Source organism: Nannobrachium achirus, assembly GCF_963921795.1.
Source record: "Nannobrachium achirus genome assembly, chromosome: 15".
Classification (NCBI taxonomy): domain Eukaryota; kingdom Metazoa; phylum Chordata; class Actinopteri; order Myctophiformes; family Myctophidae; genus Nannobrachium; species Nannobrachium achirus.
Genome location: NC_137822.1, coordinates 53,378,601 through 53,402,774, shown reverse-complemented (window position 1 = coordinate 53,402,774; position 24,174 = coordinate 53,378,601). Strand labels below are relative to the sequence as shown.

The window sequence follows — 24,174 nt, the reverse complement described above, 5'->3', positions numbered from 1 at the left end:
ATTAACTGTCACACAAATGATTGTGATGAACGATTCAATAGCGTTTTTGGCATTGAAGACTGGAAACTACTGAATGAATACAAACTTTTGCCATTTAGGCTTCATAATCACAAACGGGCAGATTACTGACATATTTAATCTTTTAACCCATTTAGGCCTGAACACATTATGACGCAATATTTTATGCTTTAAATATAAAAAAAATAGCAGATATACAAGCTCGCAGCGCGGCACTCGGTGCCGCGCTGTGAGCTTGTATATCTGCTATTTTTGATCTGCTATTTTTGAAAAATCGTGAAAATTAGAATTTTGACCCGATTCTATAAGTGTCTTTTGAATCCTTCTAAGATTTTGGGAAAAAACCTATGTTTCTATGTCAGCAATCTGGCCAGCCATCGTCAAAGAAAAAGTCCTTTTCACTTGGAGCTCAGTTAGTCTGTTCTTGAGAGACTACTGTGTCAGTGGTGCTCAAACCTTTTCATGTGAAGGACCCCCAAAATGATATTTATTTGGCCACGGACCCCCATCTCAAAATATTTAGTTCCAGGGACCACCCAGAAGCAAAATTTGAGTTACAAACATTCGCTTTGAAAATACATATATTCAAAGATTTGCACACATTTTCACGACTTTTTCAAAAATAGCAGATCTACAAGCTCGCAGCGCGGCACTCGGTGCCGCGCTGTGAGCTTGTATATCTGCTATTTTTCAGCATAAAATATTTTAAAGCATAAAATATTGCGTCATAATGTGTTCAGGCCTAAATGGGTTAAACTTTAAAAAACATTTCTTGAAAATAGCGGAAATAGCTGATCTACAAGCTTGCAACACGTGACGTGCTGTAGATCAGCTATTTCTGCCATTTTTCTAAATTTTCAACATGGAAACGATTATGACGATTATGCAAAATAATTGCGATTATCTCAAAGAACCTTTTGACTCAGGGCACCACTATAAACACCACATTATATTCATAATTTTCACTCCCAGCACCTTATATATGGGCATATTTTAGCGATTATGATGCGAGGCAAACGTTGAGATAATAGCCATTTTGGTTAGAACTGACAGAAAATAACTTTGTACTTCAAGTTTAAAATGATACTAAATATGTTTGTAAGTGTCCAAATAAATTCCAAATATTATTATCAATAGGGATGGGACGATATGAAGATTTCATATCACGATTATTGTGACAAAAGAAATTTACGATATTATCACGATAATCAAAATCCATTATCCTGGGACGGAACACTTGCCAAAAAATAGCAGATCTACAAGCTCACAACGCGTCACGTTGTGACGCGTTGTGAAGCGCTGTGAGCTTGTAGATCGGCTATTTTTTTGGCAAAGACATTTGATAGAGAGTAAAAAAAGACTGTATCAAGTGTATATTATAAGTACCTTTTACCAATTATAGTGCATGACGGAGGACGTTATCACGATAAATTAAATCTCCACAATAACGATAATATGGTAATAATTGTGACAGGCCTACCCGCGCCTCTTCGCTCTCCTCCGCTCCCCGCTCTTCGCTCCCTCTCCCCTCCTCCTCCTCCTCCTCGTCCTCTTCGGTCTCTCTCGGCGACGCCTCCTCGAGAGGAAGGGCTGGACAGGACCGGGGTGTTGACGTACGGCGAGCGTCCTCCGGGGCCGTTGGGGCTCCCCGTCACCGCCTCGTAGTCCCCGTAGCCCCCGGTTCCGGCGCCGCCGCCTCCTCCTCCTCCCCCGCCGGCGCCGGGCTTGGCGCCCCGCCCGCCCGCCTTGCCCCGATGCATCTTGGGGCTCAGGTTGTCGATGTTGTCGAAGGTCTCCGACAGGTCCTGGGCGTCGAGCTCCTCGATGAGGGCTTTCTGCTCAGGAGGAGCGGAGCCGGGGAGATCGGGGGGGGGAGAGAATGGAAAGGATGGAAATAAACCACGGAACAAAATCAGAATGGATTCTCTGCCGTTTTACACAAAACACATCAACACGTATAAGAGTGGTTCTCAACCTTTTCAGGCCGCGACCGCCAAAATAATCATATTTTAACTGGGGACCCCTCCACCTTACAAGCACTAAGAGTTGAGGCATTATATCTTGTATAACACGATTCTATTGTGAAATTGCAGATCTACATGCTCACAACGCCTCGCAATGCGAGGCGTTGTGAGCAGCTTTTTCCCCAATTGCTGTCTCTAATATTTGACAATTTGGCCAATGTTTAATTTGTCATTTTAGAGGTATTCAAAATTAAATTGTCACTTTAGAAATGTGCATGTACCCTCTAAACACTTAAACTTTATGTGGGTTTGTTTGCTGTTGAGAGAGAAAACAATGTTTCACATTAAGCCAATCATCTGGGGACCCCCAAAATCATTTGGGGACCCCCCTGGGGGTTCCGACCCACAGGTTGAGAACCACTGACCACTATTTTTGGTTCACTCTGACCGGCCTTTATAGTGTTAATGGCAAATTACAAAATAAACCGTCACAATAACAAGCAGGTGGTCAGACTGGTCACACGTCAAGACGACCTGCCTTACCTTACCCATCAAAAATGGCTAAAGTGGCTAAAAAAAGAAAAGTCGATGCCGAATGCCGGGTTTTCAACAAAAATTGGACTGCTAAGTATTTATTTACTGAAGTAGGAGGTAAAGCCGTGTGTTTAGTTTGCAGGGAACACATCTTGTGGGTTAGCGCTGCCTTTTGGCCCGGCCCTCCACAATATGTTCTGTTGTTCATGTGGCCCCATGGAAGAAATAATTGCCCACACCTTCTCTCAAGTCTGAAATAATTCCAGGTCTTAACCCAATCAGAACGGGTATACATTATTGTGTATTATTATTTTATGCTTTAACTATTGAAAAATAGCAGATATACAAGCTCGCAGCGCGGCACCGAGCTTGTAGATCTGCTATTTTAGAAAATTAGTGAAAATTTGAATTTTTACCCGATTCTATAAGTGTCTTTTGAATCCTTCTATGGTTTTTTTAAAAACCTATGTTTCTATGTCAGCAATCTGGCCAGCCATCGTCAAAGAAAAGATCCTTTTCACTTAACAGTTAACAGCTCAGTTAGTCTGTTCTTGAGAGACTACTATGTCAGTGGTGCTCAAACCTTTTCATGTGAAGGACCTCTGTAAAAAAATATTCATATCTCAAAATACTATAGTTCCAAGGACCACCCAGAAGCAAAATTTGAGTTACAAACGTTCGCTCTAAAAATACATATATTCAAAGATTTGCACACATTTTCAACGACTTTTAAAAAAATAGCAGATCTACAAGCTCGCAGCGCGGCACTCGGTGCCGCGCTGTGAGCTTGTATATCTGCTATTTTTCAACAGTTAAAGCAGTCAATAATTCAAGGCCTATAAATGGGTTAAATATGCTCTACCTGCTTCCTGGCGTGCAGCGAGGGCTGCTGCGCCCCGCCGGCGCCGCCGGGCGGGGACATCACCACGTTGGTGTCCTTGTACTTGGTGGGCCGGTTGGCCAGGAGGTTCCGCAGCGCGGCGGCGCTCCCCATGGCGATCATGCGGTGCTTGGAGTGCACCAGGTTGCGGAGCGCCGAGACGGCGCCGGCGTCCCACAGGGCCTCCTGGTCGCGGGCGCAGCGCGCCGACAGGTTCCACAGGGCGCCGCACGCGTTGGACACGATGGTCAGGCTGTGGGACCGCAGGTGGCGCAGGAGCACGTGGAGGCAGTCGTGGTCGCGGAGGATCTGGCTGTTGATGTCGGGGGGGGGGGGGGGGGGGGGGGGATGGAGAGGAGAGAGAGAGAGAGGGGGGTGGAGGGAAGGAGAGAAAGAAAAGAGGGAGAGTTTGGAGAGATTGATTGATTATTTTATTAGACAAAAATGGAGAACGGTATTTTTAGTCAATACAATTCACCCTTTGTCAAGTCCCGCCCATTGTCCCGCCCCTCTTCACACCCATTGGTTGCTGTGTCTTGGTGGGACATTTGGTGGGACACTCCATCCACTACCATTGTAATTCAGTTGCTTGTGTGTGTGTTCAATGCTAATTTCAAACTTGGTTTCAGTAAAATGGAGCTGCTCACTGGCAGTATAGTGACTCGGCATGTTTTTAAATGTTTTTATTTCTCCAAAAATTATGTTTTAGCCAATTGAACTTAAAAAAGGCGGAACCAGGGCGGGACAAGGCAGATAGAGCCTGCTGGTTGGTCAGTCAGGGACCAACCAGAAGGCTAACAAAGGGTGAATTGAAATGTAGTACAGTACAAGTACAGTTAAACACCCCTGCCTAAAAGGAACATCTCAAATAAGACCTTTTACGGTCTTTTTTACGATGGAAGCCCTCTTAGTCGGGGGGGCCTTAGGGAGATAGAATAGTAATTTCGCGCTAGTCAGTCTAAAAACGCCACATTTTGCACAGATGTAACCCAGGGCATGCTCTAATGATTTAGCTAGGGGCGCCCGAGTTTGCGACCTTCGGGGTCGCCACAGCGAATCCATGATGCTGAATCCATTGGATTCAGCATCATGACAAACCCCTAATTAGACCCCTCACATCCTACTTAAATACCCAGAAAAAAAGGTTTTTCTGGGTATTTTCCTCCTGTATAGAAAGTCGATGGGAGCCCAACTTGATTTGGCCGCTGTGGCGACCCCGAAGGTCGCCGACTCGGGCGCCCTAGCTAAATCATTAGAGCAAGCCCTGGGCTACATCTGTGCAAAATTTGGCACTTTTAGACTGATTAGCATGAAAAAAAAGAAAACCTTAAGGCCTCCGACTATCTGTATTTAATTCATGAACATAATAAATAGCAAGCAAAGAAAACATTCAATAATATCGCAGTTATACAAAACATTATGTACAGAAGAGGGGAAACAAGGGGGTGGGGCTAAGGTAAGGGGGTGGGGGTGCTCACTTCTCGCCTGTCTATGGGAATAGTGATACTACCTCCTTCTCTGGCCTCCTGAAAGGTGAGTTTTCAGGGCATGCCCTGAAAACCCTCTTTCCATGTCATACTTGAAGGTAGCATGAGAATTGCCTTGTCCAAACTCTCCTGAACTTGAATGCTTATGCTGAAAGAATTGCCCTCATTGTGTAGAATCTCCAGTATTTCCTTTCTTTATGCTTTAAGCATAAAGCATAAGTTGTGAGCTTTAGTGTGATACCACACTAAACTAATAGTTTAGTGTGGTATCACACTAAAGCTCACACGTTGGAGGTCGGCTATTTTCAGTATTTTCACCAAAAAGGCCCTTTTATACATTTCAGCCCCTGCCTCTCTAACATTCTCTGCACGTCCCTGGTCAAGGGATGTGAAACCATAAATGGTATTTACCGGTAATCCTCGTTAGTCGCTATCAGACTGGAGACGTTGCGCAGGATCCCGCCTCCGCTCTCGACGACGGCCAGCGTGTTGCTATGGCTGCGATGGGAGAGGGCGGCGACCAGGAAGGCCAAGGCTCCGCAGACCCGGCAGATCTCCGCCTTGTTCTCCGTGCAGTGAGCCGACAGGTTCCACAAGGCCGAGAGGACGGACTTCAGGGTGGACTCCTGGGGGATGGGATGGGATGGAGACGGGGGAGGAAGAGAAAGGACAAGAGTAAAGGAGGGAACGAGGGAGAAGGGGCAAGAGATTTCATAGTATTTCTTTTTTTATTTTATATGTATAGCAGTGGTTCTCAAACTTTGACATTTGAAGGTCTCCCCTTTAAGGAGTAGTTCACCCCCAAAATGACTTTTTCTATTGATTACTCAACCCATGGAGACTTGAATTCATGTTTATTTTTTTGTATTTGTCACATTCCTAAGACAAAAATGTGATTATAGTAAATGTACCCCAATTGATTCCGCATTTGGGTCCCCATGAATTCAAATCTCCATGGGAATCAATAGACAAAAAGTCATTTTTGAGGTGGACTACTTCTTTAACTCTGAGTTACAGACTTGCAAGGGTCAATTTAGACCCCCCATAAAGGAACCTAGAGCATGGGTCTTCAACATTTTCAGGCCGGGGACCCCCAAACTGATGGGGAGATGGAGCAGGGACCCCCTACCACCTCGTAGGGTGGGGGGGTCGGGGCTACAACATATTTTTTATTTTAAACATGTACAAGTTACAGCGAGCAGAGTGGGCCTTACCACTACCATTTCTAAACATACTACTTAGGGAGGGGTCGTTTTTTATTGAGGGGTGTTACTGGAGAAAATGTATAAGCCCTTTTATAAAATGCCACGACCCTCCCTCTCAATTGGGGGAAAATCAATGACCCTCCCCAAGCATAAAAAAATGGCAAAAAAAAAAAAAAAAACATTTTTTGAATATCTTTTTTTCTTTTTTTTTTACGCAATAATTTTGCGGACCCCCTGCAGTACCTCCGCGGACCCCCTAGGGGTCACGGACCCCCTGTTGAAGACCACTGACCTAGAGAGTCCCTGAAATCCACTTTGAGAACCAATGCTGTATAGTATTCCTATACTATAAGTATACATATTCATAGGTACTGGAATACTAAACATAGAAGGTACTGTAAATCTGGTTTAGGGATATTTTGGGGGAGGTCAAAAAGTAATGGACGTTTATTGAACAGGGACAGTTCTCTGAGGATTTAAACCAGGCCAAGTTTTGAATACTGGCAGACATGGGTAGTATGTATGTTGTTCACTATACAGTATACAGAATATTACACTAGGGATGTGCATGCTACCACACTTTGGACAGTTTATCACTCTGCCCCTCAAATGTATATTATAACAGGGGACAGCTACAGCTTGAACATTTGTTTTTTAATTGGGACTTTACCCCCTTACTTACATTCTCTTTTGAAGTGGAAAACTATTTGGTATCTCACTCAGGACTGTTTCATGCGTGAGATTCTGTGTGTCTCCACCGAGTTTGGAAACTCCCCTGTTCAGTTAAAAATCAACTTTTGTCAACCTAAATTGCAACCGTTTTAATTGATGTTGATAAATCATGTGACTTGATTTTCTTTGAAATCTTGTTATTTATTTATTTTTCTTCTATTAATTAATTTGATTTTGTTTGTGGTTTTTCTCCAAATTTTAATCCCTGCTGCACCACTGGGAAAGAGAGTCTCAGCCCCCTCAGTGTGTTTTCTGAGAATTAAATAAAGGCTGGAAAAAAATAGCATTACCAGAAAAATTATCTCGCCCATACTAGGCATCCACAAAATGTAGTTACTGTTGTCAGCCTTTGGATGGCAGTACATACAGTCAAATTAATTAAAAGGCATCAATACATTTCTAGTAGTCTTGTATCTGTGTCTTGTATCTGGTTTGGAGGCAATTGTTGTATGACAAATACACGAGGAAGCTACAAAGATACACTCCTAAATGCAAAGAATGTGCATTACCAATACATGGCCAACTGGGGCTGGCTTCAAATGGCACCTAATACAGGTGGGCACAAAATCAGGATAGATTTTGGAGAGATTCTCTCTTCGAGAGCATGTATGGTCAAAAGAATTCAAAGAACAATCTGCCTTTTCATGTTAACTAACAATACAAACAATGTACTTTATATGGAGACGCAGGCCTGCCTGCTAACAGCATTCCCATACCGGATTAAAAACAAAGAGGAGGAAAAAGATGTGTCATGTGTATATGGCCACACGTACTTGAAATTAACTACACTGGCATCAAATTTGTTCGTCTGGCCTAGGCCAGACGAATCTGGATACTTCATATATCCCAGATTTTCAGATATCCACATAGAAAAATATCCAGGTCCACACAACAAAGATATCTAGGTCTAAAATAGTCCCCAGACCTCCACTAGGAGGACAAGCACACACACAAACAGTAAAGTCTTCAGAGATATCCGTGTTCCATGCCGACACGGATCCAGTGAATCGGATATGTTTCAATGTCTTAACTTATTTATCCGGTTTAAAAAATATCCAGTTTTGTGGCCGAAATATCCAGCTTTGTGTAGCTGCAAGCCCCAATCGCACAAAGCTGCAAGCCCCAATCGCACAAGCCCCAATCGCACAAGCTCACAACGCGTGTGCGACGCGTTGTGAACTTGTAGATCTGCTATTTCCACTACTTTTTGAAAGTGTTTAACTATATTAACATTTCTCAACATGGAAACGATTAAGACGATTATGCAAAATAATTGTGATTACCTCAAATAATTGCGATTACCGGTACCTCAAATAACTGCAATTAGACGGTTATGTAATAACTATGACAGCCCTACTAGTTCTTTTAGCTCATGGGTTGGACATATTCCAAGACAACAGCAGAGATGTGACTGTGGAGATCTCAGAGCATAGATTTAGGTGGACATAAAGGAATAATTTGAAACAGATACAGCAAATGAGGCATTTTAAATCGTGTTAACCCTGGCCCGACCACGGAAACCGGTAGCGATGTCCATCTCACAAGATCCAATTGTGTACGGTCTAAAAGTGTTTAAGGGGGGGAATGCCACAGTCCTATTTCCTCTTCAATAATGATCATTGGGTATTATTATACTGTGTAGGGAGGAAGATATATTTCTAAAAAAAAGTGTACAGAAAGCGTTAAGAATTACTTTTTCTTTTTTTACAGGGACACACATTAATAAGAATACCAGGTTGGGAGCTTAGGATCACCCACTTCATAAATAATTATTCAACATATACTTTTATATTTGACTTTTAGTTTACTTTTAGTCTCACCAAAGCAATAAGCCTGATTAATGCATAGTCTTGCGACAGTGTCGAGCATCCAAGTGGTGAAAAGTGACACATCGTTTTTGTGGGGCCGTTTTTGGCCCAAGGAAAGTCATTTGTGCAAAACAAATGCTTGCAATAGATTCAGAATCATGACAAACCCCTAGTTAGACCCCTCACATCCTACTTAAAGCAGATTTTTCTGGGTATTTACATCCTGTAGTATAGAGTCGATGGGAGCCCAACTTGATTTGGCCGCTGTGGCGACCTCAAAGGTGGCAGACTCGGGCGCCCTAGCTAAATCATTAAAGCATGCCCTGGGCTACGTCTGTGCAAAATCTGGCACTTTTAGACTGATTTGCACAAAATTAGCATTTTCTCCCCTTAAGGCCCTAGACCATACATTGGCAACATGTGGCCCCCACCTTCACTTATTGCGGCCCATAGGTTAATATCTGAACATTAATAGATTTCAGGTGTTACAATTGCATTCAAACATGACCCACTTAAATTACTTCAGTCTATATTAGGGGCCTACCAGTCTTTTTTTATGCCCAATGTATTTGTATTTAAGTTCATAAAGTTAACATGTATAACATTTGAAAATAAATATTTTCAGGATTCCAATTCAAAAATAGCCAAAAATTATTCCGATTCCAATTCAAAAATAGCAAAAATAGCAGATCTTCAAGCTCAAAACGCGTTGCACTGCGACGCGTTTTGAGCTTGTAGATCGGCTATTTTTCCTATGTTTGACTGTATTATGCATTGTGGCCCTCTGGGAGTGAGCGTGAAAATATAGTGGCCCTCACCATCATCAAAGTTGCCCACCCCTGCCCTAGACTATGTGCGACATCAGCCGTACAATCTACACAAGATAATAATAGTACTGCATTATTATAATTATCATAATATCGCCATGTTTCCTACCTTCTGGACCTCCAGGGCACACTCCATCAGCGCGCGGACGCTGCCCACTTCTCTCAGCGTCTTCTTGGAGTTGACGTCGGCTCGCCAAGACAGGTTCCTGAGGACGCTGGCGATCACCTGCAGCACACCACGTTGTTAACCCATTTAGGCCTAGAATTATTGAATGCTTTAACCAGTGAAAAATAGCAGATATACAAGCTCACAGCGCGGCACCGAGTGCCGCGCTGCGAGCTTGTAGATCTGCTATTTTTGAAAAAGTCGTGAAATATATGTATTTTTAAAGCGAACGTTTGTAACTCAAATTCTGCTTCTGGGGGGGTCCCTGGAACTAAATATTTTGAGATGGGGGTCCGTGGCCAAATAAATATCAGTTTGGGGGTCCTTCACATGAAAAGGTTTGAGAACCACTGACACAGTAGTCTCTCAAGAACAGACTGAGCTCCAGTTGAGTGAAAAGGAACTTTTCTTTGACGATGGCTGGCCAGATTGCTGACATAGGAACATAGGTTTTTCAAAAAATCTTAGAAGGATTCAAAAGACACTTATAGAATCGGGTCAAAATTATAATTTTCAAGATTTTTCAAAAACAGCAGATCTACAAGCTCGCAGGGCAGCTGTGAGCTTGTATATCTGCGTGTTTCGAGCTTGTGGATCCGCTACTTTTGATGTTTTTGTGTGGCGCTGTAGTACGACCAAGTAGGGCGTTCATTTAGGGAAAATAATTCTAAATGTTTGAATATGGAGATATAGTTCATGGGACAGAGCCCAGAATTTCATGAAAAGCAATAGATTCTGGTGGCAAATTCTAGTGATGATTTTTATGTTCCCACATGCCCATGGTATCATTTAAGCCCTGCTAGCATTACCAACCTCGTAGCTTTCTACCTGTTACCACCACTTTTATATGAGAAATAACCGAAATTCTCGTTTTTTTATTACTTTCCATATAGTATCCTTATAATGCAATTGAATATGTCAAATCATGCCTGGAATTGATTGGTATTGAATTATAAAACATTGTAATACAGAAGAATATTACTTAGAAATGCAAAAAGTTAGTATACAGAGAAATTATTTAAAAAAAGGGTCACATTTGATACATTTTCATTTTTTTGAAGGTCACAAAATGTGCTATATTTTCCTAAATATTTAACATAAAGACTTGCATTTAGCATTAAAATGTGCACATTAGACTCTGTGATGTTGTGAAATATAACTAGCCTACTAAACAGAAGAGTTTGAGCTTAGGTAAATATGACATCGAAAGACCATGCCTCATTACATTACTATCTTCCTGAAAACCATTTAGTGAATGGTGTCATATTCAGAGATAAGTAATCAAAGTTATCATCATCACTTGCAAGTGAATCTATGTGGTCACCTAGATCAGTGTTTCTCAAATGGGGGTACGTGTAACCCTAGGGGTACGCAGGGGTACTGCAGGGAGTATGTGAGAAAAATGAGAATATGTATTTTACTGTTATAATGACAAAACATTGACAGAGATGGTGTGAACCTACTCAACTGTACATTTCTAAACCAAATTACATCAATTACTTGACTCGTAGTGACTGTTATTGAATAGAAAGCAATGTTTATTTGCCATTATGCTGTTTTATTTTGAATGTAATGGTATTGGAACTGGATTTTGTTTGACATTTTGCTGTAGTCAGGAGAAGGGGGTACTTGGCTTCGGAAATCAGTGTAAAAAAGATTGAGAACCACTGACCTAGATCATCAGGGACAGATCATCAGATTTAATATTGTTACTTTCATTAGATCATCTCACAGAGACGAGCCCACTGTCTCTCAAGGAGCAGAAGCAACATGCAGAACAGCTTGTTCCACCCGGTTCTCAGGGACCACGTTGACGCAGTAGAACCTGGTAAAGGTACTAGGCGATGTCCAGCTGGCCGAGGCACAGATATCAAAAAGGGGAACCCCCCTGAACTATATTCCCAAGAGGTGGCCATACCCTGAATGGAATGTGTCACTACTGCGGATGGCAGAGTCTGTCCGGCCAAGCAAAACACACAAGCAACAAGCCAATGTGAGATTCTCCGTTTCGAAATCCTTCAGCCCAGGACTCTATCACCATATCATACAAAGAGCTGATCAGTCAGCCTTTGTCCATATGACGTACTGTAAGTGTCCAAAGCCCTCACCGGGCAGGGGACATGCAGAGCATCACCCAAGCCGTCAACACTCATGGGAGGGACATAAGCTGACGCGTACAGAGGCCAGTTCACATGTCCTACGGAGAGAACCTTTTGGCAGAAATTAGGAAATGGTTCGCAAGGTAAATGGTAAATGGTGCATTTATATAGCGCTTTTATCCAAGGCGCTTTACATAGATTGTAGCGGTTTCTCTACCCCTGAGCTATGCCACCCCTAGAGTGTCACCCCAAGGTGACACTCGACTGTCCCATCTGAAGACACTCCTCGCTCACCGAGAGCGCATGGAGCTTACCAATCCTATTTGCGGAGGTGATTGACAAGAGAAATAGCACCTTCCATGAAAGGTGCTCAAGAGAGGCAGTATACAGGGGCTCAAAGGGAGGCTTCCCGAGTGCTGAGAACACCAAGCCAAGGTCCCAAATGGGAACCTGAAGAGTCTGGATGGAGGCACCTTACTCCTTTCATAAAGCGTGACAGCAACGGGTTCTTACCTAGCTGTCCGTCAGCTCCACCAGAATGGCATGCAGAGATAGTGGCAACATACACCTTCAGTGTGTTAGCCGCCCAGCCCTTATCCAGCAGTGACTGCAGAAAGTGCATCACAGTCTGAACATCACAGTGTTCCGGATCAGCGCTGTGGGTCTCGCACCATGTGTGGAACAGTCCCTGTACACCGCAATAGTAGAAGGGGCTCTGGAACTAGATCTGACCACCTGCGCCTCTCAGGGGCCAAGCCCATATAGCTGGAGGCGATCGGAGCCCGGGTGCCACAGGGTTCCCTGAGCCTGTGAAGTGTGAAAGCAGGTCAGGCCTCAGAGGCAACGACGTCCCCATGAACAGAGACAGCAGCATCCTGAACCAAGGACGTCTCAGCCAACCTGGGCCTATCAGGAGTAACTGATGACCCCTCATCTCGACTCTGTCCAGCATCGCCTAGGTCAGAGGAAACTGGAAAGTCAAATTATGGCTGTCCAATTATTATGTTGGATGGATGGCGGATCCCAGCGCCGCTTGCCACCATGCCTCTGTACACTGCTCCCCAACCCGTTAGAGAAGCATCGGTGCACACTAGTTCCCTGCGTGTCACCCTGCTGAGTGCTATACCCGTCTCCAAGAAGGAACGGGCATGCCATCGGGTCAGTGCGAACATACAGGTCCTCGTTACCGAGGACAGCAGGCCCAGACACACCCAATCCCAGAACTAGGTCGGACTGTGAGATGCTCAACAAACAGCTAACATAGTCTTAAGTGTACACTATCATGCTGAATGCAAGTCTCTAGGTATTATATAGTGTAAAATATAGCCCATTTTGTGACGAAAGAAAAATAAATACAAATTTGATCTAGTTTTTGAATAATTACTTTTGTATGCCTTAATTGTACATTCCCAAGTACCATTTTTGAGCATTTCAATGTTTAACAATTCAGTCCCCATCAATTCCAGGCATAGTTTAATATATTCAATTGCATTATAAGGATATGATATGGAAATGAATAAAAAACGAGAACTTCGGTTATTTCTCATGTCATAATTACCTAAGCTCAAACTCTTCTGTTTAATAGTTATATTTCACAACATCATGGAGTCTTATGTGCACATTTTAATGCTAAATGCAAGTCTCTATGTTAAATATTTAGGAAAATATAGCACATTTTGTGACCTTCAAAAAAACGAAAATGTATCAAATTTGACCTATTTCTTTGAATTATTCCTCTGTATACTAACTTTTTGCATCTCTAATTAATATTCTTTTGCATTACAATGTTTTATAACTCAGTACCCATCAATTCCAGGCATGATTTGACATATTCAATTGCATTATAAGGATACTATATGGAAATCAATAAAAAAACGAGAATTTCGGTTATTTCTCATATAAAAGTGGTGGTAACAGGTAGAAAGCTACGAGGTTGGTAATGCTAGCAGGGCTTAAATGATACCATGGGCATGTGGGAACATAAAAATCATCACTAGAATTTGCCACCAGAATCTATTGCTCTCAAACCCACTAGCCCATGGCCTAATAGGAGGGTTCTGCCCGACAGCAACAACATAAAAAAGAAAAAGAAAAAACTCAAAAATCAATAAAAAAAAAGAACTGTAATAGTAGATCTATAAGCGGCGCAAAGGGACACGCTGTACCATTTTCATTAGTTTGGGTCCGGGGGGCCAAAGTCCAATTTCTCTTTGGGGTTTGGGGACCACTGAACTCGATTAGTAGGTTACAATAACCTTGTCCGCACCTGTTGCAGATCTTCGCTCTCCGATTTGAGCTGAGCTACCATCGCACGCATGCATGCCTTCATGGAGCACAGTGTGGCCTGATGGGGGAAAAAACAAAAAAAACACACACATGTTAGACAGATCAACAGCAGTGTTGTTTTTGACAGCAGATTTTGATTTAGTTTTAGTCATAGTCTTTTGAATAAAATGTAATTTAGTTTTAGTCATAATTTAGTCACCTGAAAAGTATTGGTTTTAGTCTAATTTTAGTCGACTGAATATCAGGCGACTAAATCTACAGTTGATTTAGTCGACTAAAATGTATTTTGGCAGGCCTTGATGGCATCCTAAGGACTGATTTTACACTTGGTTGTGTGCTGAAAATAGCAGATCTACAAGCTTGTAGATCGGCTATTTTCAGCACGCAACACCTGAGAGCAACCTAACATAAAATGACTCTCTTCTCCACTAGTCCCTCCCTAACGTTTTAGTATAGTTTTTATTTTGTTGGCGAAATTGTCAATATATTTAGTCTTAGTTTTAGTCATCACAGCTTAGTTTTTGTTTTGTTTTTATTTAGTTTTCGTCAGTGAAAAAAACACAGTCGACAAACATTTTTCGCCATAGTTTTAGTCGACGAAATCAACACTGATCAACAGATGCATAAGCTAGCTGATTTAGATTGATGTACGGATCAGATACAGTACATCTCCTAGTTAGGGATGGGACGATAATCGTCATTATCGTTTATCGTGATAAAAAAACAATCACAATAATCGTATTGTGGAGATTTCAATTTATTGTGAAACTGTCCACCGTCATGCACTGGGATCAATTCACCTTTTATTTGCAGAGCTGCATATTTGTTACCATTTAAAACTGATCTGGAAATAATGTACTCTATAGTCTTTTTTTCCACTTTCTACCAAAACTCTCTGCCAAAAAAATTGACGATCTACAAGCGCACAACAACACGTAGCAAATCCAGGATAATGGATGTTGGGGGTATTTTGATTATCGCGCTAATATCGTAAATCGCAATGACATTTTCATATGGTCCCATCCCTACTCCTAGTACAGGGTTCCCACACATTTTTACCAATTAATTTCCAAAACTTTTCCAAAACTTTTCCAGAATATTTAACCCAATTTCCAGGACTAAATAACAAGGTCGCTTACTCCTATGTGCAATGCCCAAAGACAGGTAGTGTATGGAAGTGGTTCTCAACCTTTTCAGGCTGTGACCCCCGAAATAATCATGTTTTAACTGGGGATCCGGCACCCTGACGAGCACTAAGAGTTGAGGAATTTTGTATAACACTGTTCTATTGTGAAAATAGCAGATCTACATGCTCACAACGCCTCGCAACGCGAGGCGTTGTGAGCATGTAGATCGGCTATTTTCACAATTTCTGCCTCTAATATTTGCAATTTGGCCCATGTTTAATTTGTCATTTCAGAGGTATTAACAAAATCAATAACCAAAAACAATGCATAGCTATTTTTTCCAGGACCTTCCAGGACCCTTGATAAATTCCAAAACTTTTCCAGTACTGGAAAAATATTTTTCTAATTTCAAAACATTTCCAGGAATTTCATGACCGTGGGAACCCTGCTAGTAATGTAAAGACTTCAACCTTGTTTGCCACGTCTCCGAAGGTGAGGTTGGTCAGAGCCATGCCTGCGTAGCGGCGCAGCGTGATGTTGTAGTGCTCGCTGGTCAGCCCGTAGATCTCACAGTCCACGTGGAGCAGCTCGCCGATAGCCTGCAGGCCGCCTAGGGAGGAATGGGACAACGATGAGCCCGGCAGTGGTGGAATAAAGTACTCCGATGTTTTACTTAAGTAAAAGTATCAACACTGCAATGTAGAAATACTCTGTTAGGGTGCCCTCACACCAAAATACCTAGAGTGGAATCCGCCAATGCATTTCAATGAGAATGGAGCGTTTTTTGCCAGTAGAGGATTTCGGCAAAAAACAATCCATTCTCATTGAAATGCATTGGCGGATTCCACTCTAGGTATTTTGATGTGAGGGCACCCTTATGAGTAAAAGTCCAAAATTCTAAATGTACTTAAAGTACCAAAAGTACAAAATAACAAATAACAAAGTAACTAGAAACTAAAGCTTTCAAATAATTCTAGTGGAGTAAAAGTACACTATTTGGATACGAGATGTAGTGGAGTAGAAGTAAAAGTACTGGAAATTGGAAATACTCAAGTAAAGTACAAATACCTCAGAATTGTACTTGATGGTGATACACCATGAAATTTCACTTTTCCTATTTTAAAACCTTTTTTTGGGGTCCCACTAGCACCTTCTATCCTCACAAAGTCCCATTTCTGACCGTTGTGTCTTTCTCTGGTTTTGAAAAGGTGGAGGTTAAAAGCATCCCACGGGTTCTCAAAACAGGCTGTCCAGATTTGCTGCCGTCGCTGACGTCATCGACGGCCGTTTTTGAAGATTATTATTTTATTTTTTTTCAAAAACTTTTTTTTTCTTCAAAAACCTTTTTTTTCCCAAAAAGATTTTTGGGGGGGGGGGGGTGGCGCAGTTCAGGCCAAAGGTGGTACTGCAGCTGAAAATGCTCTGAGAGCCATTCAAAATGAGAGAGGCTCTCTATTCAGGAGTGGTAATTTAGCCTCAAACCTTTTGAAAAACGTTTTTGGGACATAAACAATATGACATAAATACTTTTTAAATGCATGGTGTATCACCTTTAAGTAAATGTACTTTAAACCACTGACGATGAGCCAGGGTGAGTAAAGTCTATGAGTATAATGTTTTGTCAGTGCAATGGTCTGTCGGTGAAACTGAAACTAAAACGAGCTATAAATAAAAATAGATAGTAGATGAAATAATCATAATAAAGATAAGTAAAGTACAATAATAACAGTGACAACGTCGTACCCAGTTCGTTCATGGCGTGCCGGTGTTCCTCGTCGAACGACAACTTCATGAGGACACACACCGCCGGGCAGATCTGGTGGTCCACCGGAGACGGCACTTGAGAAGAGGACAGACACACACGTGTACGTTTTATTTACAGGGTTCCCACACATCTTTACCAATTATTTTCCAAAACCTTTCCAAAACCTTTCCAGAATATTGAACCCAATTTCCAGGACTATATAACAATAATTCAGCTCAATAACGAGTCGCTTACTCCGATGCGCAATGCCTAAAGACAGGTAGTGTATGCCAGTGGTTCTCAACCTTTTCAGGCCGTGACCCACAAAATAATCATATTTGAGCTGGGGACCCCCCTAACCCTGACGGTCACTAAGAGTAGAGGAATTTTGTATAACACGGTTTTATTGTGAAAATAGCAGATCTACATGCTCACAACGCCTCGCGTTGCGAGGCGTTGTGAGCATGTAGATCGGCTATTTTCATAATTTCTGCCTCGAATATTTGACAATTTGGCCAATGTTTAATTTGTCATTTCAGAGGTATTAACAAAATCAATAACCAAAGACAATCCATAGCTATTTTTTTCCAGGACCTTCCAGGACCCTTGATCAATTCCGAAACTTTTCCAGTACTGGAAAAATATTTTTCTAATTTCAAAATATTTCCAGGAATTTCATGATCGTGGGAACCCTGTGTTTTGTATTCCGTACCTCAGGAGTCTTCAACGTTTTCAGGCCAAGGACCCCTTAGCTGAGAGGGAGATCCAGCAGGGACCCCCCCCCCACTACATGTTGTATAACTGTGTTGAATTTCATCGATTTCATAGATAGATTCATATAGACTTGTTTGACAGCACTGTCATCAGTCCATGTTGGATTTGTGTTAATGTGTTTTTTCAGACATTTAACTACTTAAATTGTCAACTTGACCTGTCACTCTGTACTTGGTCTGCTCTTTTTTTACCTCTACACCAAACCTATTTACCCGAAGATAGCTGATCTACAAGCTCTCAACGCCGCGTTGGCTAAAGTTCTCCTCAGAATAGGGATGTGAGGGTTCAAGTTGTTAATTTAAAACAAATCACAAAATATTTGGCAGCACCCCCTGTAGTAACTCTGAGGACCCCCTAGGGGTCCCGGTCCCCCGTGTTAAATACCCCTGCTGTACCTACAGTACATGCTCGCACAGGCGTCTGTCAAACTAGGTCTTGGTATTCATATGTCACATGCCAAAAATGCAATTTAAATCGTTAATCGCAATTATCGGTGTGACAATTGTCAGATAATTGTGATTAGACGATTATGTAATAATTGTGACAGCCCTAATCCTGGATAAAAACAAAGGGATGTTTGAACTTACTGGGGTTGTGGTCCTGGTCCAGGCCCTGTTCGTGGGCGTCCTTCCAGGCCCAGCACGCCTCGCAGTAGACCCGGATCTGCTCCAGGAGGTGCAGGACCCGGATCTCCCTCCGGCCGCGCTTGTCCTCCGGCCGGCTGTGCACTATGTTGTGGAGCGCGGCGCTGGCGCGCGCACGCGCCTCCTTGCTTCCTCTGGAGTTACCTGTGCGTAGGGGTGGGCGATATGGTGATAGTTATCGTTTAGACGATACAATGTCTCCACGATATGCCTTTTCAGAGATATCGTACCTATCGTGATACAATTGATGGAGCTTGTAAAAAATCCTGTTGAATCGTTAATACAGAGATTCATTGCAGAATTCAATTTAAACCTGCAGTTTTGGTCTAAATCAGTAGTTCTCAAACTTTAAAATGTCAAAGTCTCCACTTAACTCTGACAGTATACAAATGAAACCAAATGGACCCGTAAGGGTCCATTTGGTTTCATTTGTATTCTGTTAGAGTTACATACTTGTAAAGTTCAATTTAGAGCTCCCAAAAGGAACCCAGAGAGTCTTGTTTTTGTCAAGTAACTTGAAAAATAACCATAAAAACCAACATGAAAAAGAATCGTGATAAAATCATGTATCGTGATACAGCTTGGAAAAATATTGTGATATTGTATTTTTCTATATCGCCCACCCCTACCTGTGTGGACAGTGGATAAGGTGGCTGCTGAGACCAGGGGGCCTGAAAGTCATTGTTCAATGCCAAGGAAATTATCCAAACCACAAACCACTGTCGGCTAGCTGTCGTTTTTCCTCAACCTTTCACGTAGTCAGAGAATATACGGTTGTGCTCAGAATTATTCAACCCCCCTCTGCAAATCTGGTTTATTGGCTAAATTCACAAACTGACAACTGAATGAAATAAATACATCATACAAGAACAATGTAAACGGCTCAACAAAAGTAACATTTGGTGTGTTTTTTTTTCCAAATTCAATGCTAAATGCCACTTTCAACGCCACTTTCACTTTAATTCAACTCTTAATTACACTTGAAAGCATCAACTGCAATCGACTAATCAAGGGGGGCTTAAATAGTTGCATCAGATGTGCAACCTGGCCTGACTAGAAGTTTGTTGACTTGTTGACTTTGATTAGAGCAGTTAGAAACATGTCTAAGTCCTAGGAATGGTCAGAAAAGTTCAGAGAAGAGATTATTGCAAACCCTTGTACAAAAAAGGAAAAGGATATAAAACAATTGCAAAGACACTGAATGTTCCAAAAAGTACAGTTTTGAGCATAGTTCACAAGTTCTAAGTCAACAATTTTTTCAGAGGGGGTTGAATAGTTTCGAGCACAATTGTTACATTTTTCGATCAATCCCCCGGACACGGACAATCACTCTGTGCCATTTCCAAAATTATATTTATTTTAGAAATAGTTCATCTTCTAGCTATTCATTTGGAGATGACTGACATCACTGACTGACATCACAGAACACCATAAATGGGTATGAACTGGTGAAACAGTGCCCAAATTTGGAGATGACGGACATCGCCGATATGTCTTAAATCCTACTATCTTACAAGCCGATACTTTCACCTCAGTACACAACACAACACGGGCAAAGGATTAGTCTTTTACTGAAGGAGGGGACAATTCCTGTCACAAGATGATGGCATTTGTCCATGTGTGGTCCAGCCCTATGGAATGTATGTGCTAACTAAAAACCAACATAATACTTTTCTTCTTAAAAAATGAGTTGCTTACTGTTAGTTGTGTCTGTGGACTTACTATACCACTGCAGCAGTGTGCGTGTGCGCGCGCGCGTGCGTGCGTGCGTGTGTGTGTGTGTGTGTGCGTGTGCGACTGTGCGTGTGTGTGTGTGCACGCACGCACCGTGTGTATATACTACTCCTTGTAATGTTCCTCAAAATAATAAAAACATAAAAAAGAAAATGTACCCTTCACAGAAACAGAGATGGGTAGGAACTAAATAACCAGCCAAACAAATGCAATGGGGAAGATAAATAGAGAACAAACATAGACCCTTGTACCAGTACTTTAGAATGACTCTAAATTAAAGAGAGAGAGAAAGAGAGAGCACGCCCATTTCTCCCACATTCACGCCGGCTGATTATATGAATTTAACATTGAGCTGTGAGTGGATTCTTACCTAGTAACAGGGAGTCCTTGTCGTTGCCGTGCAGAAGCTGGATGAGCAGGGGCAGACATCCCGACTGCCTCATGGCGATGCAGGAGTCCTGGGACGAGGACATGGCCAGCAGAGTGCGAGACATGTCGTCTTTGTCGTGTGTCCCCAACATGGACAACAGACTGTACACCATCTCAACCTGGGAATAAATCATTATTATCATTATTACTACTACTACTACTATCAATATTGATGAGGAATGAGCAATAGCCTTTAACCACTTAAATCATTTAAACCCCAGCAACTCATGTATTTTCTGTTATTGAGCAGAACATAGGGGCTCAACCATATGGGGTTTAATTGGTTAATGCCAGTGGTGGACAAAGTAAACTAGAAACAACAATTCTAAGAAAGTGTAAGTGTGCCTTTACAGCTCGCTAAGTCTGCGCAACTTTGTGTGACGGGAGGCAGGGTCAAATAAATTAATATAGTGGGGCGTAAATTCAAGTAACATTTCCCCCCCATATTTGAAATAGGGCTTAAATGGTGAATTCATAATATATTTATACTGAAAAGTAACAAATGCTCAAAATATTTACTTGGTTACAGTCAACCACTGGTTAAAGCTAACAAGCTAGCAGTTAACGGTTTTACAATTATCACCTTGGTTCCCAGGTGACTGGTGAGTCGCCGGGGGGCGGAGTAACCCCCCACACAGCTAATCTCGTTTGAAGGCTCATGGTCCAATCGGCTGCCAGCAACCTGGACGGACAGAAAACATATTTTAAAACATGCTGAAATGAACACTGAATTGTGAGATATAAAGTCACAATTGAATAACGCAGAAAGAGTATATCTGTATTAACCCATTTAGGCCTAGGATTATTGAATGCTTTAATTATTGAAAAATAGCAGATATACAAGCTCACAGCGCGGCACCGAGTGCCACGCTGTGAGCTTGTAGATCTGCTATTTTTGAAAAAGTCGTGAAAACGTGTGCAAATCTTTGAATATTTGTATTTTTAAAGCGAACGTTTGTAACTAAAATTTGTCTTCTGGGGGGTCCCTGGAACTAAATATTTTGAGATGGGGGTCCGTGGCCAAATACATATCATTTTGGGGGTCCTTCAGTGAGAACCACTGACATAGTAGTCTCTCAAGAACAGACTAACTGAGCTCCAGTTAAGTGAAAAGGACCTTTTCTTTGACGATGGCTGGCCAGATTGCTGACATAGAAACATAGGTTTTTCAAAAAACCTTAGAAGGATTCAAAAGACACTTATAGAATCGGGTCAAAATTCAAATGTTCACGATTTTTCAAAAATAGCAGATCTACAAGCTCGCAGCGCGGCACTCGGTGCCGCGCTGTAAGCTTGTATATCTGCTATTTTTTAATAGTTAAAGCATAAAATAATAATACACCATAATGTGTTTTATTTCTCTGACATTTGTTTTCGTCCCTGTCCATCCATCCGTGTGTGGGTCTGTTAACAGCGAATCTCCGGCAATGCGGAACTGATCGGCATGAAACTTTGCACGCACACTCCCCAAATAGGACCCCCAGGGATTGTGCTTTCGCCCCTCTCCTTTCGCCTGTGTGTGTGAGTGCCTGCGACCAGCTAATCTCTGAAGTCATATATATCAAGAACTAATCTTGGACACCGCTGAAATGATTGATCGACATAAATCTTTACTCCATGTTTTTGAGCGGTGCTCCAAATGCTTGACCGAGTGTGTGGATATGTCCCTATGTTGAGCAGCCTAAAGGGCCAATCGCACTCAGCACTAGAACTATAGCAAGTAGCCACCAAAGGCACCGCTCTCTTCACACTGGGCGTGATTTTAAAAAGAACCGTAGGGTCAAATCATTTTAGCTTTTATGAGCCACATATCTGGAACCAACTCCCAGAAAACTGCAGTTATCATACAACAAATGCTGAGGACTTTTCTGGGTGCTAAAGGTTTTGGTAAGTTTTGAGTTCATTCTTATCTTCTATTCTCTTAACTCTAATGTGTGTTGTATTCAAATGTCCTTTTATAATGTGTTCCTTCTGCACTTTAAAGAAGAAAAGCAGGTCTGCACACTGTCTTAATGCTCCCAAAATAATTTATTAGCAGAGCGGTAAAAGAATACGTTTCAGACTCTCTGACCTTCGCCAGGTCTACTATTTTGTGCATGTATCTCTTGACCGCTATTCCTTTAATGTTTGTGTAAAGTGTTGAATTGCCTTGAAATGTCCTACACAAATAACCTTCCCTTGCCTAGTAGTAATATTACCTGTGAGTCTGCATTCACTCCGTCAACCTGTAGCGCAGCACCGGAAGCAGACTGGAGGAGGTCGATAGATGGAGAGAATAGATAGATGGGGAAGAGAGAGAGAGAGAGAACGATGTTACAGTTTAAGAATAAATACCACTATCTGGTATTCTGACACTCTATTGCAGGGTTCCCCAATTAGTTTTCCCCAAGGGCCGAATTATGTCTAGGGTACCAAGCCGAGGGCCACAACATTGCAGGGGGCGACGGTTCAGATATCGTCGTCATCAGGTGAAAATCTTGTATGTCCAAAACCGTTCGTTTTGCATTTATCATTTTAAAAATGATTTAAACTAGTGAAAACAGCCGATCTACAAGCACACAATGCCTCGCACCGCGAGGCGTTGTGTGCTTGTAGATCTGCTGTTTTCACTACTTTTGTGTGACAGCCTTGTATGATGAAGCAGGGCTTTACTTTGCGAAAGAACGTACACATTTGGAGATACGAGATTTCCACCCGACAACGACGATATACTAGTGTTGTTGCTGCTCTTATACCACCATTATTACTGGGGTTGGTGTGGGCCAGACAGTAGCCCCCCGCGGGCCGCAAATGGCCCGCGGGCCGCCTATTGGGGAACCCTGCTCTATTGTCTATTCTCTATTCACACACTGTTCTCTCTTTCACATTCACTCAACTATTCACAGTTTTCCCCTATTCCTCTTATTCTCTCTCTCATTCAGCCGACTATTAATTACCTCTTGTCGATGTTGCCGGAGTTCTTTCTCGATGTGTTGGATGCGAGCAACTCGGGCCTGTTGGCGAGGTACAGCGCACACGAGTGAAAAAAGTACGAGACAAAACAGTATACAAAAGTACATTAGTATACAAAGCACACAAGAGTAAACAAAATTGCACAAAGGTATGTGAGAGTACACAAATATACATTGCAGCACATACAGTACACAAACGCAGATGAAGGGACACAAATACACAAAATAATGCAAGTGCAAGTGTAAGAAAAATAACACTAAGCAATAACTACATGCTATGAAACATTAGTTATTTATCCATCTAGCCCTCTCTACACAAATGATATCCAGATGTATCATTAGGCTTCCTGCTGGAAGCAATACGAGACAAAAAAAATGATTTCTGTCATTCACCAATGTTTTCTTATTTTTGTTTTCTTATTTTTGCTCTTCTCTTAGGTAAGAGCACTTTGCTAAGAGCACTCAGATGAAAACATGTCCAGGACAAACTATTTTGTTTGTCCAACAAAATGTTGAGCATGTTTTCCTCTGCAAGGAACCGTATGCTTAAAATTTGAGGAACATAACAACTGCATGTACTGTATATCACAATCAAATTTAGATGTCACAATTGCGATTAACAATTTAATTGTGTTTTTGTTGTTGACCATTACATTTCTGTTTGGCTGTGGGCTTTGAAGTTGCACATGGCAAATATGACACATAACCTAAATATACAAAGAAATGACTGACACATTTGATAACTTTAAACTTTAGCCGATCTAA

The 24,174-nt window shown here is 42.0% G+C and overlaps 1 protein-coding gene across 1 annotated transcript in view; it reads right to left on the bottom strand.

Annotated features, from left to right (window-relative positions):
• apc (APC regulator of WNT signaling pathway) overlaps nucleotides 1–24,174 on the bottom strand; it is an 89,805-nt gene that overhangs the window by 21,604 nt on the left and 44,027 nt on the right. Inside the window, exons 7-18 of the mRNA XM_080743727.1 lie at nucleotides 23,395–23,451; nucleotides 22,657–22,707; nucleotides 21,042–21,140; nucleotides 20,400–20,577; nucleotides 18,239–18,439; nucleotides 16,877–16,972; nucleotides 15,604–15,743; nucleotides 13,987–14,064; nucleotides 9,565–9,681; nucleotides 5,295–5,509; nucleotides 3,379–3,709; nucleotides 1,499–1,853 (exon numbers count right to left, since the gene is read on the bottom strand). Of these exons, the coding sequence (XP_080599853.1) occupies nucleotides 1,499–1,853; nucleotides 3,379–3,709; nucleotides 5,295–5,509; nucleotides 9,565–9,681; nucleotides 13,987–14,064; nucleotides 15,604–15,743; nucleotides 16,877–16,972; nucleotides 18,239–18,439; nucleotides 20,400–20,577; nucleotides 21,042–21,140; nucleotides 22,657–22,707; nucleotides 23,395–23,451 (1,918 nt within the window). The remainder of the gene's footprint in view (nucleotides 1–1,498; nucleotides 1,854–3,378; nucleotides 3,710–5,294; nucleotides 5,510–9,564; nucleotides 9,682–13,986; nucleotides 14,065–15,603; nucleotides 15,744–16,876; nucleotides 16,973–18,238; nucleotides 18,440–20,399; nucleotides 20,578–21,041; nucleotides 21,141–22,656; nucleotides 22,708–23,394; nucleotides 23,452–24,174) is intronic.